The sequence below is a fragment of the Lutra lutra genome, chromosome 8 (genome assembly GCF_902655055.1).
Source record: "Lutra lutra chromosome 8, mLutLut1.2, whole genome shotgun sequence".
NCBI classification, from domain to species: Eukaryota; Metazoa; Chordata; class Mammalia; order Carnivora; family Mustelidae; genus Lutra; species Lutra lutra.
Window position 1 is genome coordinate 71514314 of NC_062285.1, and position 11237 is coordinate 71525550.

General features: G+C 43.4%; 1 protein-coding gene and 1 long non-coding RNA gene across 2 annotated transcripts in view; one reads left to right on the forward strand and one right to left on the reverse strand.

The window, feature by feature from the left end:
• The window catches only part of LOC125107224 (uncharacterized), a 167333-nt gene extending 156880 nt beyond the window's left edge, over positions 1 to 10453 (forward strand). The window contains exon 3 of the long non-coding RNA XR_007129492.1: positions 10398 to 10453. This is a non-coding gene — a long non-coding RNA (uncharacterized LOC125107224). The remainder of the gene's footprint in view (positions 1 to 10397) is intronic.
• On the reverse strand, positions 8539 to 10444 carry LOC125107222 (cationic amino acid transporter 3-like). Its single transcript, XM_047742105.1, is given in 1 exon segment — positions 8539 to 10444. A coding segment is annotated over 1 exon segment (1779 nt). The 5' UTR covers positions 10334 to 10444; the 3' UTR covers positions 8539 to 8554.
• Positions 10454 to 11237: the final 784 nt, after the last annotated feature.

Here is an 11237-nt window from a genome sequence, read left to right on the forward strand (position 1 = left end):
GAGGCATAATACTCCATTGTATATATGGACCACATCTTTATCCATTAGTCTGTTGAAGGGCATGAAAGGATTTTTTTTTTTTTATTTGACAGAGATCACAAGTAGGCAGAGAGGCAGGCAGAGAGAGAGGGGGGAAGCAGGCTTCCTGCGGAGCAGAGAGCCAGATGCGGGGCTGGATCCCAGGACCCTGGGATTATGACCCGAATGGAAGGCAGAGGCTTTAACCCACTGAGCCACCCAGGCGCCCGATGAAAGGATTTCTTAATCTCATTGCTGAGAAGAGAACAAAGCACGGAAAAGCACATACTACACAAATTAACTTATGTAATTTGCATACCTGGGGAAAGGGAAAAACCCCTCCTCCTTCCATCCTGATAGTCAATTTTCCTAGATCTTCTGACACTCTATATCAATAAATACCTGTATTTCCTCCTTCTTTGGACAAGAGTGTCAAATGTAAAGTAAAGTTTGTCATAAAAATGCCTCACAAAACAGCCTCCCAAGAACTGGCACTGGCAGGTGGAGGAGGGGCATCCTGGGCTGTTCTGCCTTCAAACCTCCTGCAGGTCCTGCCTCCTGCTTCCAGGACCTTTGCTTCAGGTTTTCTAAAGAGGGAAACAAAGACATTCTACTCTTCTTACCATCGTTCTGTCAGAGCTCACTGCATTTTTATGAAATTAGTTCCACGAATGACCAGCTTCTCACAATCCCCACTCTAGATTCCTTAATTAGTAGAAATTTTGATTCCCTTCTTCCTGGCGTGGCTCCAAGGGAAGGGAAGAGGTAAATACAAGGGCTTCTCTGAGGACCTTCCCTGAGGGTGTTCTAGGAGAGACGAGGTGTTGATGTGGGGGGTACGTCTGTAACTGCAGCTATGTATGAGGTTAGAGGGTAAAACACAGGAGGGGTTTCCTTGAGGCTGCTGTTGCTCTTTCTCTGTGAACTTCTTCTGACTGTCGCAGATGGATAGGGTTCCACAGCAGCCCAGCATCTTAGCCATGAACTTCCCAGAAGGAAATTCATTAGGGTTTTCTTGAGAGGTGATGAAAAATAAGTATCAGGGTTTGGAAGAAACACACCAACCATGACCAGGGGTGGAAGGCTCCTGGTTCCTTAGTGCTGGTTGAACTCCTTCAGGGTCTGTGTACCTACACACACACACACACACACACACACACACACACACATCACACATCATACCTAAAATGTCTTTTAAAAAAATGCCTATGTTTGTAGACATACTGAGAGGAAAATACCCCACTCCTTGATTAATATTTCCACTCAAATTTCAAACACAAATGTCCATATATTTGGTGCACACATATGACTTTCAATGAGGAACTTTATGACTATATGTCCCTGGCCTCGAACATTTTCCAGTATCCTGACTACAGGGCGGGGCCCAGGAAAGATCATCTGACTATGAGCTGTATGTGTAAGTGTGTCTCCGACCACATGCCACAAAACACATAGAAATTGTTTTCTCATTATTCACTATTAGGAATTATCCACTGTCTTTCAATTACCTCTATGCCATCAAGTTTTAATGATTCCCGAATCCTTTCATAGCCACTACTCCATGCAGAGTATAGCTCAGGGGTTACAGGTACAAGACTTTGCTCAAACGTGGTACAAATCCAAGCTTTACTACTCACTTTGCACAAATGACTGGACCTCTCTGAGCCTTAGTTTCACTTTTGTAAAATGAGCACAATGACACTCACCTCATTCAACTTTGTATGAAATAGATGATTATGTAAAGTGCTTGGCGTACTCACAAATGGTAGTTATATAGTCATCATCATCATTGTGGGTCTGTGGACATAGAAGGAAGTAATGCATGAGAGAGATGTTCCTTTCCCTTAGGAGGTTTTAAAATCTCCTATGACACAGATGAGTTCATGGAGAGAGGAAGGACCTGTAAGCTTAAAAGTCTGTTTGAGTCCTAATGTTCAATATATTATTTAAGAGATTTAGGAGAACTGATAGCAGATTTCAGTGCTCTAATAAGATTGTGTTTTTTCTCCTGTCATTCATCATCCCCATGCCTCACCACCTACCTACACCACACATCCACCCCATCCTCTCATTTAAGAAGTTGACTGGAGAATCCACGGGATTAAAAAAAAAAAAAAAAGATTTTGAGAGTTCTTTGTGTACATTTCCTTGTTTCTGGGCAGGAGTCCATCGGAAGTATTCCACACCCAACTGAGATAGCCATGCACATAGCCACAGAGCCTGTGCCCTCCTCCCATCTTCTCTGTCACCCTCTGATCTCAGAAAATTCTTCCTTATATCAATGTCCATCTATTTTCGTTTAATATTGGCCTCTATTATCACCTATTCTTATAGGGGATGAGGTACACAAACCCTCAAAAGCATTAAAAAATTCCCAAATGCCCACCTGATAACACTGTTCCACTGTCCATCAGCACAGGTCTCTGGAATTATAGGTCACATATAGTTTGTTATTAACCCACCAAAAAATCACCAAAAATCCTTTTAAAAAGCATTAATTTGGTCCCTACCAGAGTATAAGCCCTTAGGTAGACATCTCATCTCTCCTGAAAGCATTTGAAGATGGAAGTATCCTAATTTCCAGGACAGAGAGTTAAGAATTCCTATTTCAATCCTCCCAAACTCCATAGCCTCCTCAAATTATCACCCATTTGACTAGGGGACAGTACAGTCCTGAGGTGGGGCATGACAAATATGACCTTCCCAGTCCCTTTCAGGCCATGATATGCAGGAGGGGAAATAGAATTGGCAGCAGTCTCCACTCACCCAATGCTTGCCCTGGAGGGCCCCTGAGGACCAGGCAGACTCGAGAGAAGGCACCGCAGGCCCACAGCAGGCAGACTGCTAAACCCTGGCAAGGTGACTGGCATGGGAGGGCTGGAGATAGGAGGGAAGTCAGATACCACACTTCTCCCTCATCCCCAAATTCAACTTCCCCAGTCTAGGCCCCTCCTTTTGTGTTCCCAATTCCAAAGTTTTCACACCTTCCGTAGTGCCCATCTGAGGCCAGATACCTGTCATCTATCATCTCAGGTCAGTGCTTCTCAAACCTGAAAGACCATAGAGATCACCTGGGAGTCTGTTAAAAATGCAGATTCTGATTCAGCACGTCTGCACTGGGGCCTGAGAATATGAATTTGAACAAACTCCCAGGTGACACCCTGACTGCTGGCCCGTGGACCCTGCTTTGAAGAACAGGAGCTAGATGACTGCAGCAGGTGCTACAACTGTCCCCACCCTTCTGTCTGTCTATCCTCCAGATAGCTGTGAGAATCATGTCTCGTCCCTTCCTGATTCAGGAATCTCAGTCCATAGCACAACACAGAATACAAACCTGGCTCATAAATTCCCTTCAAATGTGAAAACCTATCCATCACAAGAGTCTCATCTTTCTTGACTCCTTTTTTTTAAGCTTCTATTTATTTATTTGACAGCAGAGAAAGACACAGTGAGAGAGGGAGAAGCAGGCTTCCCACTGAGAAGGGAGTCTGATGTAGAACTCCATCCCAGGACCCCGGGATTATGACCTGAGTCAAAGGCAGACATTTAACGACTGGGCCACCCAAGTGCCCCATCTTTCATGACTCCTAAAGGTTCATGTAGCCAGAATTACTGTCCCATTTCTTTTCCAACTCCCCTGGCTTTTATTTCCCAAATTGCTCCATAGTCAGCCTCCTCCAGGAAGTGTCTCTTGGCCAATACCTCTTTCTCAGTTTATACTCACACCTCCTCTTCCAAAGTAATGATGTCTTAATGTATATCTAGTTCTGAATTCCTCCTATTTCAATCCATTTTTCTTCTCATGCACAGTATCAATTCTCTCTCCCCAAAGAATCATAGATATTCTCACAAGGTTTTTCCACCAGTCCCCCAAAGAACCACCTAAAGGAATAGGTAAGTATATGAGTAATCTTGCCTCTGGCAGGCTTCCCTGCAGACACCTACATCCTTTGGGAAGATGAGAAATTCAGCAAGTAAGAAAGTATCTTCCCTCCCACCCTCCCTCCCGGGGCAAGCTCCATGCATAAAAACAATAGAAAAACACTGGCCCTCCTGTATAGGTATAAAAGTGACTGGATCAAGAAGAATACCAGTGTTGTGCCCACACTGGAGCCCGTCTCACCCTCAGGGATTCCCTGGAGTCAGGTAGAACTGGTTGGGTCTTCTATCAATTTCACTCCTTCTAGCACCTCCCCAGATTCCATGGGAAGAGATGGAGCAGGACCAGAGGATGTCATGTCAGGAATTCTCCTGCCTCAGGGCTGTATTTTCCCTGTTGCTCTTTGAATGAACAACGCTGTTCTTACTATTGGATCCAGAGGAAATACAGAACTTACTTCTTGTCCTAAGCAAGACTCCACAGGGATGGAACAGACAGGACAGTTACCATAACTCAGGCATAGCCACACAAAGGCAAAAATATAGGCGCCTGGGTACAGCTCTAGATGCTGGGTACAGACAGCTCTGGATGGGGAGACATGCTGTTTGCCAAGAAAGTCTCCCAGAAGATAGTTTTAAAGGACCAGCATACTGCTAGTGAAAGGAAGGAGAATCTTCTGTGCCAAAGAAATGTGTAAGGTTGAATTCAATTTAAGATGAATTTATTAACTGCTCATTATGTGTCTGGCCCCCAGCTGGATGCTCTGGGGCAGTGAGCAAGATACACTCCTTATGTATGATCTATAATCAGAAACAAAAAAAAAAAAAGAAAGAAAGAAAGAAAAGACACACAGATTCATTGAAGTAAAGCTGACATATAGAGTTGTAAGATATTTGAAATGTACATAGTGTAAATTTGATATACATATAATTGTGAAATTATTCATTATGATTTGCCCATTAGAAAGCATTAACGATGGTATTTTAATCTACACGTTTCATTAAATGAAGGTGAGTGAACAAAGGGCACTTTTGTTTCCCTCACTTCAACTTTAGGCATGAAGAGGCTTCAGCTGGAGCTCTGGTTTTCAAAGTGGGACCAGCAGCATAAGTATCTCCTGGGAACTTGTTAGAAGTACAAGCTCTGGGCCCCACCCAGATCCACTGAATTCCAACACTGGGGTTAGGGACCCAGCAATCTGTCTCCACAAGCCCTCCAGGTGTCATGGCACCCCCTGAGGTTCGAGTACCACTGAGCAGGATACTATTCCCGGCCACTCTCCACAGGACCCTCTTTCACTGGGACCTTGACTAATGAAGTGAAGACATAACACTGAGCATACCCGGTTAGCTTCTTCCGATTTTTGTTGCTTTTCTTTTTTAGTCCAGAACAAAACTGCCCACTGGACATATGCAATCCAACCTGCTCATAAAAGAGAAAAAGTAATTAAAGAAGTCCCTCTCCTGTGGTGGTAGGCCAGGGACACTCAGCACTGCTTGTGATGAGAAGTCTGTCAAAGGCAGTGATGACAGATTAGCAAGCCAAGTAAGCTGCAGATCTACAGCTGATGGTTTATTCATCTGTCCCTATGTCATGATTATCAATAGGTTCCAAACACAGGAGGGGGAAGTGGGGTGTTATTTATTGGACTTCTACAGCTCCAACAATGGGTTGTAGTGAAAAGTAGGCAGGATGCATGTTCAGATCATGTGTAGGAAGGAGACCTAGTTAAGAGAATAACAGGACAGAAGAACCAGAGGAAATCCTAGAATTTTCTAAGGAAACAGAACTTTAGAAATGATCAGTTGTGACCTCTCCTATTACAGATAAATAAGCAGAGCATGGAAGGAACTAAGCAGCTTCCTCAAGGCCACATTGCTAGTTAGTGGTGGAAACGGGAAGAGAATGCAGGACCCGTGGCTCTCAGCTGTGCACTTTCTGAGAAGGTGGACCAAAGGAGACAATAGCAGAGAAACTTTAAAGTCCAAGAATGAAGATATGGCCAAGTAGAAGAAACAATCCCAGGATTTTTAGCATGGGGGATGGATTCAAAGCAAAGTGCTTTGTGCTCAAGATAAAGCTCTGGCTCCAGTCACCTGTGCATGCTCTGTTGTACCCTCACACAGCCAAGGCTCAAGCTACACAGCCTGCTCAGTGCGCTCTGAACACAGCTTCCTTTTCCTGTGCTTTTCCTTTGTTGTTCTCTCTACCTACCATTTATCTCTCCCTGCTGCACATGTGTGGCAAATCCCATCCCTGAAGAGAGCCAGCTCAAATGCCATTCCTTTACAATGTATTCTCTGATTTCAACAATCAACACTCACCTCTATACCCACCACAAATGATCATCCTCCACTCTGAATTCCCAAGACACATGATTTGTACATTACTATGACAACATGTTCTATTTTGTGTTATAGCTATGCTTTATCCTTGTGTTAGGATATCAGCTTCTTATGTGAAGGGGCTATATTTCATATTTTTTGGTTTTTTTTCTAGCTTCTTTCATTTTTTTTTAAATGAAACATAACACACCATGTTGTTTGTTACTCTCATGTGTACAATACAATTGAACAATTCCACATATTTCTCAGTGCTCATCAAGATTAGTGTGCTCTTAATTCCCTTTATTTAAGTCATCCGTTCCCCTACCCATCTCCTCTTTGGCAACCACCATTTTTTTCCCCTGAATTTAATGGTATGGGGTGTTTTTTGTTTGTCTCTCCTTTTACTTTCTTCTTTTTATTTAGTTTTTATTTCTTGAATTCTACATAAGAGTGAAAACATATGGCTTTTATTTTTCTCTGAGTGATATAGTTCAATTAGTATTGAACCTGGTCCCTCCATGTTTTTCAAATGGCAAGATCCATTCTTCTGTATGGCTGAGTAATGTGTGTGTGTGTATATATATATATATATATCTCACATCTTCTTTATCTATTCATCTATCAATGGATACTAGGTGTTGCTTCCAAGCCTGGATATTGTAAATAGTGCTGCAAAAAACACAAGGGCGCATATATCTTTTCAAATTCATGTAACTAAAACTCTTTCACACAGAAAAGGAAACTATTGACCAAAAAAGGCAACCTACTGAATGGGAGAAGATATCTGCAAATGATATATTAATAAGGAGCTAATATTCAAAATACATAAAGAACATATACAATTCAATAGGAAAATAAATAAATAAATAAATAAGAAATAAGCAGAGGACCTGAGTAAATATTTTTCCAAAGAAGACATACAGATGGCCAACAGATACGTGAGAAGATGCTTAGCGTCACTAATCCATCAGGGAAATATGAATTAAAACTGCAATCAGATATCACTTTATACCTCTTAGGACAGCTAAAATAAAAAAGACAAGAAAAGCAAGTGTTGGCAAAGATATGGAGAAAAGGGAACCCTCATGCACTGTAGGTGAGAATGTCAAATGATGCAGGCATTATGGAAAACAGTATGGATGTTCCTCAGAAAATTTAAAAGAGAGCTAGCTACCGTATGATCCAGTAACTCTGCTACTGGATATTTTCTTAAATAATATCTTCAGCCAATGTGGAGCTCAAACTCACCAGCCTGAGGTCAACTGTCATGCTCTACTGACTGAGCCAGCTAGTCAACTCCTTCACTAGTGGATATTTAACCAAAAAAAAGGAAAAAACTCTTCAGATTGTTTTTCAGAGTCCATAGTCTCTCATTGTTCACCTCCCCTTCCAATTTCCCCAACTCCCTTCTCCTAACTACCCATGTCCTCCATGCTATTTGTTTGAAGAGGTGGGGGGGTGGGAGGTTGGGGGAACCAGGTGGTGGGTATTAGAGAGGGCACGGATTGCATGGAGCGCTGGGTGTGGTACAAAAACAATGAATACTGTTATGCTGAAAATAAGTTTTTAAAAAATGATTAAAAAAAAGGAAAAAATTTTTTCAAGGTTTTTTTTTCTTTTTTTTTAAAGATTTTATTTGTTTATTTGACAGAGAAAGAGAGCACAAACAGGGGGAGCAGCAAAGGGAGAGGGACAAGCAGGCTCCCCACTGAGCAAGAAGCCCAATGATGCAGGGTTGAAATCCAGGGTCTGAGATCATGACCTAACCAAAAGGTAGATGCTTAACTGAATGAGCCACCCAAGAGCCCCTCAAGTTTCTTTTAATACTAATTTTGTAAAAGCCAGTAAGCAGCTATAGACACAATTGAAAAGCAGAAAGAAGGAGGAGGAGGAGGAGGAGGGGAGGAAGGTGGAGGAGGAGGAGAAGAAAAGGAGAAGGAGAAGAATGGGAATAAGAAGGAGGAGGAGAAGGGAGAGGAGGAAAAGGGGGAGAAGGAGGAAGAGGGGGAGAAGGAGAGGGAGGGGAGAAGGATGAGGAGAAGGTGGAGGAGGAGAAGGGGAATGGGGAAGAGAAAGAGGAGGAGGAGAAGAAGAAGAAGGGGGAGGAGGAAGAGGGGGAGACGAAGAAGGAGAAGAGGAAGAAGAAAGAGCAAAGACACAACCTTCAGTGTACGATAAATACAGAGCTCTATTAGTGTTTCCCCACCAATATCTCATTGGGGCCCTAGATTTCCAAGTGCTTGAGAATACTTTCCATTATTTTGTAGGGGGACCAGACTGCATTCAGGTGTGATGATGTCAATCCAAATATGTACTTGCAGTGATGAGTTCAAGGTCTATAGTTTGGGCCCTTAAAACTGTGCTGGATCCCATAGCTCAAGTAGATAACAAACCCAGTCAACATCCAGATACCATACCGGGCCCAGGTGGAAGCTGACATCTGCATCATAAGGCAAACATTCACAAAGATGCTCAGGAGTGGGAGGAGAGGCAGAGCAGGGACCTTAAAGGGAAGGGGAGTGGAGCTCTGTGGCTGTCTCCAGATGACCCCAGTGATTCCAGTGATGAACACCAGAAGCAGCACAACCACTGTGATTGGTATTGGGTCTCCAGAAAGCAGACCTGGCCAGTGGGCCAGCACCAGGCAGAGAAGAGTCAGCAATAGAGCAAGCAGTGAGGAGCAAACATAGACAACCCGGCCAGAGAGTGGAGTTGGGGTGGGGCTGCCTGGAAAAAATAGTCTCCTTAGAGTTAGCTTCTCTGCTGCAGGTGTGGTCTCCTGCATCTGTGTTTCATTTTCCTCATTCTTCCTCTCAGGCCAATACCTGATGATGAGAACACAAAGAGCTACCAGGGAATAAGATACCAGAGTGCCAACTGACCTGAGATCCACGAGATCAGCGAATCCAAAGAAGAATGCCATACTTGCTGCAATAATGACAAAGATCATAATGGACATGATGGAGGCATATGTGGCAGTAAGGATCTTAGAAAACACTGGGAACAGGAGGCGATCTTCTGCCATCATGTGTATCACCCACTGTATGGGGAAAATAAAGCCCCAATAGATACCTACAAAAATACTACAGAAAATTGCAAAAGATACAGTGAGGTAGGCAGGGACCCAGCCAATATGGAGAAATGCTTCAGGCAAGCTGCTCCCAGATCGAAGCTGGTAGTAAGGAACCATGAGTGTAAGTGCTGCAGAGACACCAAAATACAGAAAAATGCAGATGAGCAGTGAAATCACAATGCCCCTGGGGATGGAACACTCAGGATTGTGTGATTTTTTGACTCTGGTAACAATAATGCCAAAACCTATAAATGCATAGAAACAGGTAGCTGATCCATGGAGAATCCCCTGGAAGCCAAAAGGCACGAATCCTCCAGAGCCCAGAGGGCCCAACTGAGAGGTGCCATTGAGTCCAGCCTGTATATAGTCCTCTTCTGTGAGCTTCCAGTTGTGTAGGTCCCCTTTAATGAAGCCAGAGATGATGACAAAACTGAGAACCAAAATTTTCACCAATGTGAACACCTTGAAAATTATAAAGAACCAACTATGATTCAGACTTTGAATTTCTGTGAGAAACAACAGAAAGACCACCGCAAAGTAGCCTAGATTGTCTGCAAAGACTTGGGGAACATGCTGTGAGATGCTCTCATGCTGAGAATCAGAAACTCGGTTCCCAATCAAGTTGTCAAAAATTAATGTCCAGGACTGGATCACAATGAATGCATCTGCAACAAGGGAGAGGATGAGATTCCAACCAGAGATGAAAGCCCAGAGTTCACCTACAGTAACATAGCTGTAGAGATATGCTGAGCCAGAATGGGGAACCCGGGCACTAAACTCCGCATAGCATAGTCCAGCCAACAATGAAGTCAGGCCTGCCACCAAAAAGCAGATCACAGTAGATGGTCCTGCTTGATTACTGGCTACCTCATTAGCCAGGAATTACACACCAACACCCACTGTGCGGCCCACACCCAGGGCCACTAAATCCAAACTGCTCATTCTTCTTCCAAATGGAAACTCAAGCACTTCTTCTTCCAGCAGACGTTTGTGTACCAACTTGTGACCAAATCTGCGAAGTGCCTGACGCAGCATTGTAGCTGGAATTGAAGAAGATTCTAAGGATCAGAGAGCTGTAGCAAGCCCACGGAGCCAAGAGTGTTTGATCTGGATCAGTGAGGCTGAGTTAAGCCAAGCTGCTGAGGTCTGCTGCTCAGGCTTCAAAGTTGCCGCTTCATATTTCTTCAGTACATGCTATCCTTCCATAATTCCTAGGGGAACAATAAATATTTACTGAACAATGGTGTTCAACCAATCAGCTGAAACTCCAAAGTCTCACATAACTTGTTGCAGCTCAAGTAATACAGAAATGACACCAAAAGACATCATAGAAAAATCAATCCTATTTTCCACCCAGTAAAAGTACCAAATACTCCCAACATTCTGCTTTATTTTTAAATTTTATTTTTCAGTAGGCTCAACGCCCAGCATGGACCCTAACCTGGGGCTTGAATTCACAACCCTGTGATCAAGACCTGAGCAAATATGAAGAGTCAGACTCAACCCAGGCACCCCAACATCTCTTTATACACCACATGACATAATCTCATTTGAGTTCAAAAGTCATGTAGCGTCATGTACTAATTGGTGTTGGGGCCCATTCCACGTTAAAACCTGTTAAACCCCTAGGGCCTACCTGGGCCAGCTTAGCCAGAGTGACTCCATGTTGCCTAGGTAGCCATTTTGTTGTTTAATAAATGCCTCAGCAGTTACTGGTATCAGTTCTGGGTAACCGTTGCTAAAACACACACCTAAAATAAGTCCAGACAGGTAGGAGACATCCAATCAGCCAAAGCCACATATGTAGAGGTACGTGGTTGTGCCCTATAAAACTAGCCTGTAAGACCAAGGGGTGGTCATTCTCTTCAGAGGCGGCCCTGGCCAGTCAGTCTGACTTCTAATGCTTGGCATAGAATAAAGCTTTGCATAACTTTCACTT